This window comes from Dipodomys ordii, unplaced genomic scaffold (assembly GCF_000151885.1).
Source record: "Dipodomys ordii isolate 6190 unplaced genomic scaffold, Dord_2.0 Scaffold8, whole genome shotgun sequence".
NCBI lineage: Eukaryota > Metazoa > Chordata > Mammalia > Rodentia > Heteromyidae > Dipodomys > Dipodomys ordii.
Window position 1 is genome coordinate 3,299,270 of NW_012267224.1, and position 18,766 is coordinate 3,318,035.

At 42.0% G+C, this 18,766-nt stretch overlaps 1 protein-coding gene across 1 annotated transcript in view; it reads right to left on the reverse strand.

Moving 5' to 3' along the window:
• Fbxl5 (F-box and leucine-rich repeat protein 5) overlaps positions 1–12,577 on the reverse strand; it is a 48,296-nt gene extending 35,719 nt beyond the window's left edge. The window contains exons 1-3 of the mRNA XM_013008889.1: positions 12,087–12,577; positions 11,759–11,980; positions 385–602 (exon numbers count right to left, since the gene is read on the reverse strand). Coding sequence (XP_012864343.1) covers positions 385–602; positions 11,759–11,980; positions 12,087–12,577 — 931 coding nt within the window. The remainder of the gene's footprint in view (positions 1–384; positions 603–11,758; positions 11,981–12,086) is intronic.
• Positions 12,578–18,766: the final 6,189 nt, after the last annotated feature.

The window sequence follows — 18,766 nt, forward strand, 5'->3', positions numbered from 1 at the left end:
CCGGGGTCCTGGGGGACGAGGGGACGCGGTCCTGGGGAGGGATTGAGGGGGGCCGGGGTCCTGGGGGGCGAGGGGATGGGGTCCTGGGGAGGGATTGAGGGGGGCCGGGGTCCTGGGGGGCGAGGGGACGCGGTCCTGGGGAGGGATTGAGGGGGGCCGGGGTCCTGGGGCTTCAGCGGAGGGGGGAGGGCGGGTCCTGAGGCTCCACGTGTGGGAAGGCCCCCGGTGGCCCCAGGGTGGGGAGGGCAGACGGTACCCCGGGAGATGAGGCGGGAAGGGAAGGGCCTTGGCACGAAGCCCGCCATTTGAAGCTAACACTCGGAAAGAAAGGGACTGGACGCGACCCCCGTGGCGTGGTCAGCCCGCAGCCATCCACCCGCTCACCTGCGGACGGGCGGATGGGGAAATGGGAGAACGAGGCCGAGGTGAGAGTCCGGGGTTGCTGGGCCGCAGGAGGCCGAGGTGCAGTGCGCGCCCTGTGACCCCCTGTGAGCCGCGGCCCGCCACGTCGAGGCCCCCCCGGAGCGCGCACGGCGCACGCTGCAGCCCCTATCCGAAGCCGGGGAGCCTTCTGGAGAGCCCCAACTCTCCCTGTGGACTCGCTATTTCAGGGAGATGGGTGTAAGATTCCAGAATGAGAGAAATGAGCGGGTTCTCGAAAAGGCCCCGCGGGTTGTTTTTCCCTCCGGAAGAAGTTGGGAACATTATGTCCATATGCGAATGATCATCTGATAGGAGTATATGGAAAGTTAGCCAAGAGAAGCCATTGATCGATGTAGTATTGTCATTGTGAGTCCCTACAGCTACCACAGACGGATTGCTAGAAGGGCCAAGGTTGTCTGTCAATCACCTCTGATTTCTTCCCAATAGACCATCTAACTACTGACAACAGCAATAGGAACTCGATCAGTGTGAACAGAGAGGTGAAAAACGGTGGTATAATGCCTAATAGGATTGTGTTTTTCCTCGTTCTGTCCGAAAAGCTACATTTAAAAAAAATCCATCTTTGACAAGCTAAAAATACAATAACAGGCCTTTTTCTGTAGAAAAAAAAATCCAGTTCTAGTTTTGAGACTGTCCAGGTAAAGTCTAAGGTATCACTGCTGAGAATGTGGCATGGCATGTCTCCCATAGAGGACTGGTTGTAAAAAAAAAAAAGAAAGAAAAGCAATGGGGGAAGAGGAGCTATGGTTCAAAGTGGTAGAGCATTATTAGCCTTGAGCAAAAGAGCTTAGGAAGCCGGGCGCTGGTGGCTCACGCCTGTAATCCTAGCTACTCTGCAGGCTGAGATCTGAGGATCACGGTTCAAAGCCAGCCCGGGCAGGAGAGACCATGAGACTCCTATCTCCAATAAACCACCACAAAACCGGAAGTGGGGCTGTAGCTCAAAGTGGTAGAGCGCTTGCCTTGAGCTGAAGAGCTGAGGGACAGCGCCCAGGCCCAGAGTTCAAGCCCCACGACCGACAAAAAAAAAAAAGCTTAGGAACAGCACCCAACTCCCAAGTTCAAGCCACAACAGACACACACAGGCAATGCGACTGAGATTGTAGCTCTGCTACGATGTTTGGCTAGCAAGGGCAACATGCTAGGTTTGAGCCCCAGTACCAAAAAAGTACAGAAGAATACAGTTAAAAAAAAAAAAGCCATGTGCCCATGGCTCACACCTGTCATCCTAGCTACTCAGGAGGCTGAGATCTGAGGATCAGTGTTCAAAAGCCAGCCTGGGCAGGAAAATCCATGAGATTCTTACCCCCAATTAACCACCAAAAAATCAGAAGTGACACTGTGGCTCAAGTGGTAGAGCACTTACCTTGAGCTGAAGAGTTGAGGAACAGTTCCCCAGGCCCAGAGTTCAAGCCTCACGACCAATCAAAAAAAATAAAAATAAAAAAGTACATTGCTGCAATTATGAAATACTTGACATCATATTTAAGAATAGAATTATCAAAAGGTAGCTAGTGAAAAATGCTACATTGTTTTTTAAGCATACTTAGTATATACTTTAAGTATACTTTATCTGCAAATAGATCTTTTAATGAAGTATGTGTGTATAGATCTACATAGACATCTGTCTGTAGTTTTTCCCAAATCCTTACTCTATGATGGGCCATTATTCTACATTGTTTTTTTTTTTCTATACAGATACAGGCATGTTGCTTTATTGGTTTACTAGGTCTGCCCTAATAAAATACATTGTTGGATGACTTAGACAGCTGAATTTATCTGATCGTAAGTGTGGAGGCCAGAAAGTCCAAGATCAAGGAGGCCTCTTAATCTTGATCCTCTGAGGCCACCTCTCTGGTTTACAGAAGGCATCTTGTCACACTGTCCTCATGTGGCCTTTTCTCTATGTGCACCTGGCAAGTCTGTCATCATCTCCTATTTCTATAAGGATACCATTAAGTTGGTGCTGACAATACCAGCCATCTCATTTTAAACAAAATCACTTCTTTAAAGGCCATATCTCTAAATACAGCCACACCTCAAGTACTAGGAAATAAGGCTGGAAACACAAATGGGTCCCTAATGCTACAGAAAGAAAGGGTAATTTTTCCAAAAACATAGTAAAATGTTTCTCACAATAACAAAATATCAAAAGGACTGTAGAGAGTAGGTACATTATAAAACATTCTTTGATTAAAAATACACGTGTAAGCTTTCTATTTACGGGGCTGGGAAGGTGGCTCAGTAGTGAAGCGCTTGCCTTGCATGCCTGAGGCCCTGGGTTAGATTCCTCAGCACCACATAAGAAAAGCTGGGAGTGGCGCTGTGGCTAGAGTGGTAGAGTGCTAGCCTTGAGCTGAAGAGTTGAGGGACAGCGCCCAGGCCCAGAGTTGAGGCCCCAACCGGACCCAAAAAAAAAAGATTTCTATTTACATGGAATGAAGCCAAGATTTATATTAATTTTTTTTGTGGTCAGTTGTGGGGCTTGAACTCTAGGCCTGGGTGCTGTCCCTGAGCTGTTCAGCTCAAGGCAAGTGCTCTACTACTTGAACCACAGCACCACTTCTGGTTTTCTAGTGGTTAATTAGAGATGAGAGTCTCATGGACTTTCCTGCCTGGGCTAGCTTTTAACTGTGATCCTCAGTTCTCAGCCTCCTGGGTAGCTAGGATTACAGGTGTGAGCCACCAGGGCCCAGCTTATATTAATTTTTTTAAATGTTAAACATGCTTCCATTTGTGGGATAAAATGTTTCAAGAAAGCCAGATGCTTGTGGCACATGCCTGTAGTCCAAACTACTCAGGAGACTGAAATCTGAGTGAGGATCACAGTTCAAAATCAATGCTGGCAGGAAAGTCCTTGAGATTCTTATCTCCAATTAACCCCACAAAGCCTTTGGAGTTGCGCTCAAGTGGTAGAGCAGTAGCCTTGGGCACAAAAGAGATTCTTCCCAGATACTGAGTTCAAGTCTCAGGACCAGCACAAAACAAAACAAAAAAACAGAACCTTGTAAACTAGAGTTCTAGGATAGAAAGATAGTAGCTGAATGTCTTTTTTAAATATATGTAGTCTTAATATTTTCACTTAACATCAAAATGCTAGTGCTGGCTATCTTTTGGTGATGGCACTGTTTCATTTGGAATGACATTCCCCCTCAATTTTAACAAGTGTTTTCTCAATACTGAAATAGTTGGAAAGCAAAATTTAGGATTTCTTTTAAGTTTTCCTTTTGATCAACAGTCTGCAATGCCAGAGCTATGTCCAGTCTCTGGAAGGGCCAGTCTCCCTCACAGACACATTGAGAAGCTTCCCATACCTGTGTCTAGAGAACTTTGGCTCCATCTTCTGCTACATGGTATTGTCCTGACATTAAATCCCAGCTTTCCATGAAAAAGCCATTCCCATGATCCAGTGAGTCCTACCTGGACATTGCTCCTTACACCGCCATCAGCTCCACACCACTTCCTGCCTGGCAGACACAGGACACCCACCCTTTGCTACTCAGTCAACCAAAGTAGGTCCAAGTTCCTTTTAAGTCCAGATAGTTGCCAAAGTTGGGGTCATGACTGATCTTGGGCATTTTCTTGCTCAGAAGCTCTTTTGTGCGTACAATGAGTCTCAGTGTCCATTTTCACCAAAAACAAAGGCTTGAACCCCAGCCCATGACATCATTGTACATCACTGGGAGAGGGTGAAACTTTTTTAAGAAATGGCGCCTAGTGAGATCTTCCAGTCACTGCAGGTTCATCCTCAGATATTGGGGGCTCCAGGCCTTTCTTTTATGTCCCAGTCATGAGGCGAACACTTTTGCCACCCACTGCCACCATGAAGTGCTCCATCATCAAAACATCAGACTCAAAACATCAGAGCCAACCGAGGATGGTGGACTGAAACCTCCAAAAGTGAGAGCCAAAATAAACCTGTTCCCTTCCTTAGTTACCTCAAGCATCTGTTACAATAACAGGATGACTCTACCCAATGTTGTTCCTCTTCTTGCCTAAGGCACCAGATTGCAGTCCTGGAACTCTATTCTCTGAGCCTTTTGCAATACATCAAATGCTGTTCCCTATAAGTAGCTCACAGAAGCCCAGGATACAAGAAAGAGGAAGAAGAGGAGGAAGAGTTGGACATATGCAAAAGCATAATAAAAGAGCTGAGAAGAGGAAGTAGTATAAAAGAAAAAAGAACAAATAAGACATAAAAAGGCAAGAGGAAGAGTAAAGCAAAGAAACAAGCCACAACTCTCTGCTTTTAGTTCCTCTCAACAAATTACCTTCTGAGCTAAAGAGAAGGGTGACAGTTGTGGAATGTCTGTTCTCTGGCCTACTGGAAGAACAAACCAATACACAAAGAATGATGCATTTCATGCTCAGAATGAAGTCCCACAGGCACATACAGAATGGTGTTTCACTGGACTGTCTAGAAAGAGAAGGGTTTCTGGAATACATGGCCTTGAACTCAGTCTTGAGATTACATTACCAATCTGGGACTGTCGGAGCTCTACGTCATTCATTCAGCATCAGTGATATGCCAAGACATGAAGTGGGATACATCCCAATTACTGTTTTAAAAATATCACAGCTTTTTAGGAGATTCTACCTATCCCATCCTGAGCCAGCTAAGTGGTCTATCAACTGTTTTCTCCTTATTAACTGTACTTTATCCTGTGATGACTGCAGTTTTAACTACAAAATACTTTTTTTTTCTGGTCTCAGGGCTTGAACTCAAGGTCTGGGGGCCATTCCTGAACTCCCTTTGCTCAGGGCTAGCACTTTACCAGTTGAACCACTGCTTCCATTCTGGCTTTTTTTTTTTGAAGTCTATTGAAAGAGTCACATTACACTTTTCATAACAAAAATCAGAGGACATAAAAGACTTAAGCAGGATACCAATGGCTCACACTTGTAATTCTAGACATACGGAGGCTGAGACCAGGAGAATCACAGTTTAAAGCCAGCCCAGGCAGAAAAGTTTACAAGATCCCTTCTCAATCCATAGCTGGCTAGAGTGACAGGTACCTCCATCCTGGCCTATGTGGAAGGAGGCTGAGATCAGGAGGATCACAGATCCGGGCCAACCCGGACAGAAAAGGCAAAGAGATTCCATCGTAATGGAAGAATTTGGGTGATTTGACACACTCCTATCATCTCAGCTATAACAGGAAGAAAAGAAAACCCTAGCTTAAAAATCAGCTCAAGAGGGCTGGGAAGGTGGCTCAGTAGTAGAGCACTTGCCTTGCAAGCCTGAGGCCCTGAGTTCGATTCCTCAGCACCATATAAGCAAAAAGAAAAAAAACGCCGGAAGTGGCAATGTGGCTCAAGTGGTAGAGCGCTAGCCTTGAGCTGAAGAGCTGAGGGACAGCACCCAGGTCCAGAGTTCAGAACCCACAACCGCACCCAAAAAAAAAAAATCAGCTCAAGAAAGGATCGGTGGCATGGCATGGTGGAGCACCATGAGTTCAAGCCCTAGCCAGTCAAAAAAGAAAAAGGAAAGATTAGTTTACTGAATAAGCAATTCATCTTAATAGCAATTTTAAGTACTTGATAATATAATGTGCTCATCTGCCTTTATCCATGGTCCCTTGTAGTAGGTATAGATAATAGGCAATACTTCTTGCTGTACAAATGGAAATTTGAAAGACCTTTACAAATTCCCATTTTTCAGTACATAAAGAGTTTTTAAGAAAAATTAACTTCAACAAGCAGTATTTAAAGCCTTCCTTACATTGAACTTCATGTTGCTTTTAAAAATTCTTACTTTGACTCCTGAGGTGGGAATTCATTCCTAAACAGAATAATGCTCACTCGAGGGCACCTCTTTACCCAGAAGTTTCTATTCTTTCTCCCAGAAAAATGAAAATTATACTATATCCCAATGTGGAATAATCTCTCTTAGATCACCTTTTTTTTTTTTTCTTTTTCAGTGTCAACCTGAGGCTTGAACTCCGGGCCTAGGCACTGTCCCTGATCTGTTTTACTCCAGGTTGGTGCTCTACTTTGAACCACAGCTCCACTTCTGGTTTTCTAGTAGTTAATTGGAGTGTCACAGCCTATCCTGCCTGGGCTGGCTTTGAATGGTGATCCTCAGATTTCAGCCTCCTAAGTAGCTAGGATTATAGGCATGAGCTACCAATGCCCAGCTGTCAATCACCTTTTAATGAGTAGTTTAGATAATGATAAAGCCAAGATTGATTCATTACAAATATGGAGATTTTAATGTATACAGTGTTTCATGTTTCTTTGCAAACAAGACATTTCCATTTCCTAACATACCTGTGCACCACCTAACTTGTTTATTTGTTTGTTGTAATGCTGAGGGTTGAACTAGGTCCTTGTATATGCTAGACAAGTGTTCTGCCATGAGTAACAGTCCCATCCTCCACCTGTCTTGTTCTTAATAAATATAGCCAAGTTAACACCAACTCTTGGCTTCCAATAAAATAAAGACTCTGTTATGGGCTGGCTTACTAGGTGCAGTGTATATAGCCTCAGGGAAAGATGGCTAGTTTCAAAGACAACTTGACTCAGCTTTTTGTACCACATAGTAAGGGAAAGCAGCACAAGTTTCAGGAAGAAAAAGAATGATATGCTTCTGGTAAACAGTCAGGTTTACATTCATTGTAATGATGAAATCTGGCAAGCGATTGCTTAATTACATCCAAAGAGAGAAGAAAGTGTTCAGGGAAATATCTGCTGTGCTTCCTTCCTCCTTACCTCTTACATAAAAAAAAAAGACACCATCAAATCAGAGTACAAAGCATCCCAGTTATATAAACAACAATTACTTTATCGTGTCTTTGTGTTTTGCATATGCTATTATAACTTTCATGGGTTGTTAGTTCACTTCAAGTTTGGAAAGGTTTTAATCATTAAAACATAGTATTTCTCAAACTTTATTTCTTTCTTTTGTTTGTTTTTTAGGTCTGAGACTGGGACTTGAACCTGATACTTGATGCTTTCCCTCATTGTCTGGCACTCTACCTACTGAGCCACACCTCCAACCCCTCTCAAACTTTACTTGCATAGAAATCAACACATCTAAATGGTAGTCCTTGCCTAGAATACACAGTGTGGGTCCTGGCTATTTCATCTCTAAAGCACCTGATGCAATCATGATGCAGACCTCCTAAGAGCACACATTAAGAAATACAGCTAGGGCGAGTTCATACGCTACTGTCATTTGGGATCTCTGGTTGAGGTTTTATGCACTTGTCCATACTGTAGTTTGTTACCTCTTCCTAGTTCACATCTGTAATGATGAATTTAGCTGAGTGCAAGCACGGACCTAAGAATTCTGAAATTGCATTACTCTGCCTCCAACTCTGCTATCCATTCCCCTTCCACTGATGAGGTACCCAGCCAAGGCTACATGGTCAGATTCGTTTTAAATGGAAAGTAAAAAAATAAGATGGGATTGTTTTGTAAGAAGACAACACACTGGCTCAAACCTCTGTAGTCTTTGGTTCTCTAATCTGTAAAACAGGGTTGACAGCTAGTGATGGCTGACATCCAGTATAGAACACCCTTAATGCTAAAGAGGAAGGACATAGAAGAATTGTGCCATACAAAAAGGAAGAGATTCCTTTCCCTAGAAATGTTCAGTAAGAGACTGGCAAGATTAAACATGTGTTGATCAGTGCTTCCTTATGAATCATAGAATTCCTTTTAGTTCATTCTAAAGCTGACCTAAATTAGACATTTACATTTAGTAAATTTCACAACTATTTCTTATTTATTCATTGCTCACCTTGTAGACTCAATAGGACCTGCTAATTTTTGTTGTTTTGTTGTTGTTGTTGCTCATGGGGCTTGAAGTCAGGGTTTGGGCGCTGTCCCTGAGCTCTCTAGCTCAAGGCCAGTGCTCTACCACTTTGCTCCACAGTGCCACTAACTGGTTAGTTAGAGCTAAAAGTCTCAAGGAGTTTCCTACACAGATTAGTTTAGATGCTCAATCCTCAGAGCTCAGTCTCCTGAGTAGCTAGGATTACAGGCATGAGCCACCAGTGCATGGCCTGCTAATTTCTTTTAAGGGTTAGTTAAACTATTAAAAAGTTGTTTAATTTAAGGATCTGGTAGAAACAGCACACACACACACACACACACACACACACACACACACACAAAACCGGGTTTGAAACCAGAGCCTCAGCATTCACTCAACTTATGTTTTCACTACCAGCATAAAATCAGAACCTCTTTTTCATCCTTAGAACAAACCCCTTTCTAGTGTTGTTAAATCACAAACATGTTCACTATACTACCAAACCCACAGACATTACATGGGCAAAGAATTCATAGGTAAAGGTAAACTGTGTCTGGCAACTGTGTCTGGCACCTGATTTTTTTTTTTCAAGTGCTTACAAAAAGAAAATTGCACTTATTTCGGTTATTATTCAACAAACACTAGGTAACTATCATGTACCAGAAACTATAAATTTATTATATCCAACAGTGAACTCACTAATTTCTCTCTATCTCTTTTTTTTGTTGTTGGTTGTGGGGCCTGAACTCTGGGCCTGAGCGCTGTCCCTCAGCTCTTCAGCTCAAGGCGAGCACTCTACCACTTGAGCTATGGCACCACTTTTGGTTTTCTGATGGTTTATTGGAGATAAGAGTTTCAGTCTTTCCTGCCCGGGCTGGCTTTGAACCGTGATCCTCAGATCTCAGCCTCCTGAGTAGCTAGGATTACAGGCATGAGCCACGGGCACCCTACTCACTAATCTCTTTAACCTCTGAGTTTTCCTTTTTTGTGTGTATGTGCTGGTCTTGGGGCTTGAATTCAGGGCCTGGGTACTGTCTGTCCCTGAGCTTCTTTTGCTCAAAGCTAGTTCTCTACTTCTTGAGCCACAACTCCAGTTCTGGCTTTTTTTCCCAGTTGGTTTTTGGAAATGAGTCTCATAGACTTTCATTTTCCTGCCTGGGCTGGCTTTGAACTGTAGTCTCCAGATCTCAGTCTCCTGAGTAGCCAGGATTATAGGCTTGAGCATCAGGCTTCTAGTCTCTGAGTTTCTGAAGTCTTCATTTTTTCTCATTTCACTACATTTTTTTTTAAAGCCAGGATCTACTGCTTTCCCAACTTGACTTGAACTTCTGGCTCAAGTGATCCTACTTCAACAGATACCACCACACCAGGCTTCTCAATGACTTGCCACTGTTCATGTAGTTGGCCTTTGTTAGAAGAAATACAGCAAATAAATCCAAGTGTAAGGCACTATCTAGGGCTTTGGAACATGAAATTTTGTTTACAGAATGACTATATGAAATAGGCAGAATATTTTCTACATTTTACAAATGAAAAATCTGAACTGGAAGATCCTATAACTTGCTCAAGGCTATATTTCATTTATAAACAACAGTCAACATTCAAACAGCAGGTAGTTTAGCACTAGAACCTGTGTGTATTAAGGTATTACACTGTACTTTTTATAGAGACTATTATAAATCCTTAAAAAAAAGAAAGAAAGTATAACAAAGCTCCAGATAATAGTATCCTCTCGGGAAAGCACTTTCTTCTAGGAAACTGTCCATTCAGAAAGGGACACATGAGGTATTAAAAACTACCTTCATGTCCTTTTTTTTTAAGTTTTGGATGAACTTTCATTTTACCATACTTTTATGAGGTATAATAAAAATGTATTTGATCTTTGTCCTGGGTTCAAAAATTCTTTAAGACCTTGGAATTCTCCAAGTGATAGGAATATCTTTTGTAATTTTATAGTATGTCCCTTTTAATCATGAATTTATGCTAATAAGGTGACACACTGGAAGTGGAGGGTAGAGAGAAACCCTCTGTAGTTCCAGGATGGAGGCTGCGCACCAGGAAATGAAACAAGATGTATATATGGCTAGAACTTTCAGTCCATTTCCCATCTCTGATACCAGAAGAGGCTGAAGGCAGAATTCAAACAAGTGGCCAATGATTAATCAAACATTGCCAGTGAACACCCATATAGAAACTTAAACCAGGCTTAAGGAGCTTCCTGTCTAGTGAACATGTAGATCTGTTGGAAGGGAATTAGGCACATGAGACACAAAAACACTTCTCACCTTGTTTTCCACACTTTTCCATTTGGTTATTCCCAAAGTCACATCCTTTATATTAAAACCCTAATAGCAAATATAGCACTTTCTTGAGTTCTATAAGCCATTCTATCAAAGTTGTCAAACTTGAATGGGGAGAAGGGGGGGTATAATAATAGGAAACTCCTGCATCTAAAGTCAGTTAGACACAATGCCAGAATCTTGGAGATACCTGAGAGTTGTGGCTAGCATCTGATGAAGGGGAAGGGGCAGTCTTGGGGGACTGGACCACCAATACCTTAACCTGAGGGTTGTATGTTCTGAGTAATTAGTATCAAAATGGATTTGAGTTATAGGACATCTGTGTCAGAGAGCTGCCTTGGACATAATACATCTTTAATCAGTGTGCGTGTGATATAAACACTTAGATGTACTCCTTTTCTATTTATGTAATAATATGCAAATTGAAAAGCAAAACTATGCACCTTGCTCGGGCATAGGTGGTTCATATCTATACCCGTAATCCTAGCCACTCAGGAGGCTGAGATCTGAAGATTGATCATCACAGTTTGAATTCAAGAGAAGCATTTGAAAAAAAAATCTGTGTAATCAATTTCTCAAGTAATGAAATCAGCAACCTCAAAAAAGGAAATGTTGACAAAGTCATATAAAGTCTCGGAGTTGAAAATCAAACTTCTGTATTGCACTTTTAAAACAAATCAATTTATACAACTATATCAACCCAAAAAATGTTTGGCTTGGAATAAAAAGATGCACTTATTTTCATTCTTACCAGTTAATAATCAACAAATATGTTCCTTAAAGTTATTACAGGGCAGAGATACATTATACATACACATATAATAATGGAACCTATATCTATTTAATAAAATTGCATATTTATTTAAAAACCAAGGAACCGCTATTGCTCCCAGTGCTGGTGGCGTGCACCTGTAATCCTAGCTACTCAGTGGGCTGAGATCTGAGGGTTACTTCTGCTAGCTAGGAAAGTCCAAGCCACTCTTTTCTGCAGTTAAGCACCAAAAAGCTGGAAGTGGAGCTGTGGCTCAAGTGGTACAGCACTAGTCTTGAGCACAAAAGATGAGGGATAGCGCAGAGGCCCTGGGTTCAAACCCCAGGACACACACACATTTTTTCTTTCATCAGTGAACTGCTAAAGAGGCATTGTGTCAAGCGAGTCCTATGATTATGAAATACAAGCTAGAACTCTCAACAAGGGAAGACGGGATGCCAACATTGTACATTTTGTGTACAAATACTATCAAAGTACACCCACTTGGGGTTTAAACGAGGGGTGTCAAGGCCGGACGCTGCGGGGCGGCCCGCGTTTACCTGGCCATCGGTGTGGCTCAAGGACACCAGAAGATTCTCCAGCTTCTGTGGTGCAAGGCCTGAAAAACCATCAAGCACCCAAAGCCGCTGCTCCGCTCCCATGGCAACAACGTAAACAGTGTCGGCGCTGCTGACCCCGCCCCCCAGGGCCTCGCTCCTGCGCGTCCTGGGCGGGGTTACCGCCAGAGCTTTCAAATAACTCTCGCGGGGAAGAGGAAATACCGCGAGAACGTGGCGAAAGCAAAGCGGGGCAGGGAGGAAGGGAAGCAAACCCGCGTCGCCGCCTTTGGCTACGCGCCTGCGTAGAGGTCCGCTCCAGCCCATTTCCGGCTGGATGTGGGAATTCTCCGGTGAGACCGGAAGTGGCGCGAATTGAGCTGCAGGTGCGCGATCGAGACGGGCCTCGGGTGCTGGCGAGGCCGTGAGACCGAGCGGGCGGTGAGGAGGAAGCAAGGCAGCCTCCGAAGGGAGGCTCTGTGGGACGGAGGGCCTGGGAAGACGGCGGCCCGCGAGCTGCCTCGCTCAAGGCTGCGACGTGCCGTGGCGGCCGCACGGGGCCGCGGGGCCGGGGCCGAGATGGCGGCAAGTCTCGGTTGGTGCGGGTGCGAGGGGTTTGCAGGGCCTTCGGGAAGACACCGGCTGTATTAGAGAAACTGTGAGCTGTAATAAACGGTAACACAGCGGCGGAGTCCTCCGTGTTCTGCGCCTGCGCGTCTCTTTTTGTTCTGACCAGTGTAGTTCCTTCTATTCCTTTTCTCTTCATCCTTGCGTCCTCTCCACCCCCGCCCCCTTCTAGGTGAGCTTGGGCTTCTCTGTCACCCACGGCCTCAATACTGGCCTCTCTTCTGCTGCAGCCTCCTGTGGGAACTGGGATTTTCCATAGGTGTGCACCACCATGCCTGGTCTTTTTCCTGCCTTTTTTTTGGGGGGGGGGGTCCGGTCGTGGGGCCTGAACTCTGGGCCTGGGCGCTGTCCCTCAGCTCTTCAGCTCAAGGCTAGCACTCTACCACTTGAGCCACAGCGCCACTTCCGGCTTTTTTCTTTTTGCTTATGTGGTGCTGAGGAATCGAACCCAGGGCCTCAGGCATGCAAGGCAAGCGCTCTACCACTGAGCCACCTTCCCAGCCCCTTTTTCCTGCCTTTTTAACCAGTTGAAATCGCCGTCAGGTTTTAGCTCAAATGATACAGCATTAACATTCATCCATTCAATGAACAGTTACATTAATAGAGTGTTGGGGACCAGGGATAAAATAGGAAATTGATAACATGTTAATATGGGAGAATATCTCTGTTCAGTATTTAGGATGAATGAACTAAGCTAGTAACGCTGACAGATCTTAAAAAAGGACATTAAGTAAAACTAAATGCAAGGATATACAAATGACAGATTTTTAAAAGTATGCAAAACAGTCCTGTACATATGATTTAAAAGTAAAGCATAAAGGGGCTGGGCATGGTAACCATGGGCAAGAGGCTCGTGGGGAACTGAATGGAATGGACAGCTGACAAGTCTTCATGTACATGTGTGTTACAGGTTTGTTTCTGTTTTCTCCAATGTAGCCAATTTTAAAATTAGATCTTTAAACATAGGTAACTTTGTAACACTCAAGATGTGTTGTAATCATGCTTAAAAAAATAACAATTCATAATGTGTAATGAGAATCCGGGCCAAATTTTGTAACCAAAGCAATAACATGAAATGATAACACATTTAAACATGGACCTAGGATTTGTATCAGTCAGATGGGTAAGATACTCAGTCCTGAAAGTGACTGTGCTGCAGGAAGTTTCTATACTCACAGATCCCTAGAAACTGGAAGCACCTTATACATGTTTGGATACCATACCAGGAAACACCAGAGCTAGTAAATATACAGAGAAACCACAAATGAGAACCTAAAGAAAATGCTTAATTTTCTTGAGGAAGAATGAGAAAAAGATCAAGTATATGCACACTTCAGATTAGCTAAGTACTTCTAGCTGATTTGGGGGCACAGAGATTATTCCTACTTGCCTGTTCCCTGATTCTAGGGTTATTTGATCAAGGAAATCCAGGCCAGAAAAGTAGTTCTCAAAGGTAGGTAGGTAGGTAGGAGAAAGCTCTGAATTGGTTATAAGCATAGGAATTAGTCAACAGTACCAGGACAGTACTCCCCCATATTCATGAATTCCCACCCAGATGCCAGAGCATCAAGATAACAGGAAATAGGAAAATACAGGTACTATTAATAGCCCTAATAAAAGAAAAAGTTAAGAAATGTTAAACTTCTAATAAATAACTGCCTCCTCATAAAAACAAAACAAGGGTTGAGACTGCTGTATTGTAATGATAAGACCCAAATAAACTAATAGTGAATAGAGCAATGCAATAAGAACTTCCAAAATCTGCGTGATTAAAATATGCATAACCAAGCTTAGGAAATAGATGTGTGAATGAGATATACTACAATACTTGCTATCTTCTTTGGCTTGCTGATGTGCTTTGCAGCTTCTGTGCTGACTTCCAGGATTTACTGACATCATTTGTCTTACAGGAATAGGTCTGCATCCATATAAAAAGTGCTGAGAAGAGCTATAGGTTTTTTTGCTTCACCACCTACAATTTTAGGTGTCATAAAGGGTCCTATAGCTGGCAATAATACTATTCTGTATAGTGATATTTTAATGCCAAGGCTCTGATCTTTTTCCCAGATCAAGAATGCATTCCAAGAAAGCTCTACAAAAATAATCAGCTCCAACCTGTTAGTTCACCTGACCATAGGGAAAAAAAAAAAACCGCATTGGATCCTCACTAGATCCAACCGTAATTGACACTCTTTTAACATTTTTCCCACTGCGGAGTAGAAGGGCTGAAAATCTAAGATGTAGTTCTGCTACTTGAAGAAGTTTCTATACCAGTCAAGAATAATCTAGTAGATCAGAAACTTTTTCTCAAGTAAGCATACTCAAGCTGCTAAAACAACCAGGCATAAGATGTCCTTTGTGTTTTTCACAGTTTGTGTGTGACCCATTTGTGAGTCATTTACTTTGTTCTGTACGTCATAATGAACTTTATTTGAAAGCAAAATAAAAGATATCAAAATGCTTTGCATTGATGCTTCCCTGAATTTTATGCATTTTCAGAAAATATAGGTAAATTTCAGTATCCTAGAAAGGTATCTCTAATGGAAAGTATATGATGAATACAATGTTTACTGGCTGAGAAATGGTTTTCATTCATTTACTAGTGTGTCATTTGCTTTTCACAACAGCAAGGGTTTGTGTACTCTTGTTTTTGTTTTTTTTTTGGTCCGGTCATGGGGCCTGAACTCTAGGCCTGGGCGCTGTCCCTCAGCTCTTCAGCTCAAGGCTAGCGCTCTACACTTGAGCCACAGCGCCACTTCCGGCTTTTTTCTTTTTGCTTATGTGGTGCTGAGGAATCAAACCCAGGGCCTCATGCATGCAAGGCAAGCACTCTACCACTGAGCCACCATCCCAGCCCCAGTACTCTAGTTTTATATTGTGACTTGCAACTAGATGTAAGGTCTTGAGATATTCAATGAGATTCTGTTACACATGCTGAGTACATTTTTGTAACATTTAGACTCTTAATTTTTGAGTTAGCAATTATTACATTTTAATTAAATAGACAAATTATTTTAAAATTGGATTTTTTTTTGGACAGTCATGGGCTTGAATTCAGGGCCTAGGCGCTCTCTCTGAGCTCTTTTGCTCAAGGATAGAGCTCTACCACTTTAAGCCACAGTGCCAACACCACTTCTGGTTTTCTGGTGATTAATTGGAAGAATCTCATGGACTTTCCTGCCCCAGCTGGCTTTGAATTGCAATTTGCAGATCTCAGCCTCCTGAATAGCTAGGATTACAGTTATGAGCCATAAGTGCCTGGTGGATCATTCCCTCCCTCCCTCCCTCCCTCTCTTCCTTCCTTCCTTCCTTTTTTGCTGGTCCTGGGGCTTGATGTCCCTAAGCTCCTTTTGCTCAAGGTTAGCACTCTACCACTTGAGCCACAGTGCCACTTGCAGCCTTTTCTATAATTAATTGGAGATAAGAGTCACACAGATTTTCCTGCCCAGGTTGGCTTCAAACTGCAATCCTCAGATCTCAGCCTCCTGAGTATTAAAAGGAATAATGAAGCACACAGAAACAGGTTTAGGTTCAGCGCTTGGATCTGCCATTTTTAAGAAAAGATTAACACTAATCTTCCAACTTCAACTTCATTTGAATCACATTTTAAAAAGAAAAAAGTAAGCCGGGCGCTGGTGGTTCACGCCTGTAATCCTAGCTACTCAGGAGGCTGAGATCTGAGGATTGTGGTTCAAAGCTAGCCTGGGCAGGAAAGACCATGAGACTCCTATCTCCAAAAAACCACCAAAAAACCGGAAGTGGTGCTGTAGCTCAAGTGGTAGAGCGTTCGCCTTGAGCTGAAGAGCTGAGGGACAGCGCCCAGGCCCAGAGTTCAAGCCCCACGACCGACAAAAAACAGAAAAAAAATTAAGTACAAGACATTATAATAAGGATTATTTAAGATACAGTTTTATCAAATGTGAAAAACAGTTTGAAAAATGACAGGCCTGAATATGTTTTTTGTAATAATATTGTTGCACATGAAGCCTTAAAACCTCTAAAGTTTTAACTTTTTAAAGGTACTTTAGAAATTCAGCATGCTGAACTTACTGGTAAGCATCTTGAGAAAAATTTTCAACACAGGTTTTAGTTGTTTTTCTATGATTATTGAGAAATCTTTACTGGCATATTTAAATGAAGATCATGTAGCAAAAGGAAAAAGTATCCCCCACAGCTGCTGAAAATGTATTCTTCCAGGATGTTTAAATATGGTGAACAATTTCTGATCCTAAGACAGCCAATGCATTAAAAACTATACCTAGTGGCAACACATACCTTCGAATCTGTACTGTTGCAGAAACAATGTACTATTTGTACTATTTAGAAACACTGCTTATTATTTAGCTGTAGTCTAGTATAAATTTTTTAATCCAGCTTGACGAAACCACTGATATAAGGAACTACACATCACTTACTTTATGTCAGGTATGAATGACAAGATGATTTTTCATAGAGATTTTTTTTGTGGTTCTTAAATATAACCTTGCATTAAGATAGTTTAGATGTTTTTACACAATTAGAAAGATGCACCGTTGATCATTATACGTTAGAAGGGAGAAATTATAAAGGAATTACAAGTGATGTAACAGCCAGCATAACTGGGAGGCAAGAGCAGAGTCATTTAAAAAAATGCTAACCAGCGGCTAATAGTGCTGTGCAGAACCATTGATGTATACATCCTGAAGCTTAGCATCTAGAGATCATTGTACAGGATCTCATGGACCTATTGAGAATTGCAGGAAAGCACACTCTTCATGTTAAGGAAGATCGTAGTGGTTTCTGGTTTAATATTTTAAAATGTTATGTCAATAGTTTATATTATATTCAAATGTTATTGTAACATGTAATTCCTTTATAATATTTTGACCTTTGTTAAATATTACAATCAAGTGATTTCATTTTATGTTTGTTGAACATACATGTTCTGCTAGAGGCTAGAGACTGTTCTAGAGATTCTTAGGATACAAAAGTGGGGAAAAAAATCATTCCTTGCTGTAGTGCATATGCTAGCAAGGAGAGACAGACAGAAACACAATAAACAGGCTTGTAACACTTTGAAGATAAGTGTTGCAGAAAGAATGGTAAGGAGGTCAACAGTGCTTGTGTGCATCTGATCATACAAAATAATATTTTATCAAAATGAACTCCAGAAATGGAGGGCTTTTTTTTCTTTTTAGCTGCTTTTGTTTCCTTTATGTTGTTTGTTTGTTTAGAAGTCCTTGGGAGTATATGGGGATGGCACAGAAATGGAGGGACAAGGGGTGAACAAATGCAACACTGCTGCTCACTGGACACCGAACATGAGCCACCAGCGCCCAGTAATAATTGTATTTGTTTGATGGTTAGCTTTGTCACTCTGCCACCCTTTTATGAATGCTCCATAAAAGCAAGGACTAACTCCATGATACCAAGTAAGTGGGTATTTGATGTGCATTTGATGGAACGCATGAATCCAAGACATCAGACTGCAGTCATTTTTCCAGAAATCATATGTGTGACAATCATGTTTATCTGTAAAATCAGATGTGGGGCTAGGGGTTTAGCACAACAGTAGGAAGAGCGATTGCCTAGTATGCATAGAGCCTAGTGATAGGTAAGTACATCATGTAGTGTGCAGCATTAGTTTGTTTTGAGTATGAGGTTCAGACAATTCTAAAGGGAGTGGGTTGTAATAAATCATGCCTACTTCATGTGCCTAGTCTTCTACATCTTCCTTTCAGCTTGTCTGTGACGCAGCTGGCAGATCTATCACTAGGGTTCTGCAGCTACCTCTCTACCTAGCAAAATCATGAACGAAATAAAACTTCTTTCCTTTGTAACTGACCTAAAATATGTTGTTAGAGCAACGTAGAATGAGGTAGCATAAGTGAGATTCAACATTTTTTTCAGAAAATAAACATTTTTCTTACTGTATTTGAATTTTTAAGACTTCTGAATACATATGTATGTGTGTGAACACATATTTCAGTGGATATCTTTTGAAAAGTAAAATAAGTTTTAATGAAATCCAATATATCGGTTTGTTCTTTCATGCATTTAGCTTTTAGTGTTATTGTAACTAAGAAATCTCTCCCTATAAAAGTTTTTATACTTTAGGTTTAGGGTTGTAGCTCAGTGCAGGACATTTACTTGATATGTGCAGGGAACTGGCTTTGATCTCTCCTCCTGCTTTTGTATCTTCAATGTTATGTTTTCTGTAAGGTATTTTTGCTGTATTACATGTGCTATGAGGATTTTCCCCAGTATAGCTAGCTGTCCACCAAAAGTGAAAACAGATTATGCTTTTTCCTCAGTGAATTACTTTTGATATATATATATATATATATAT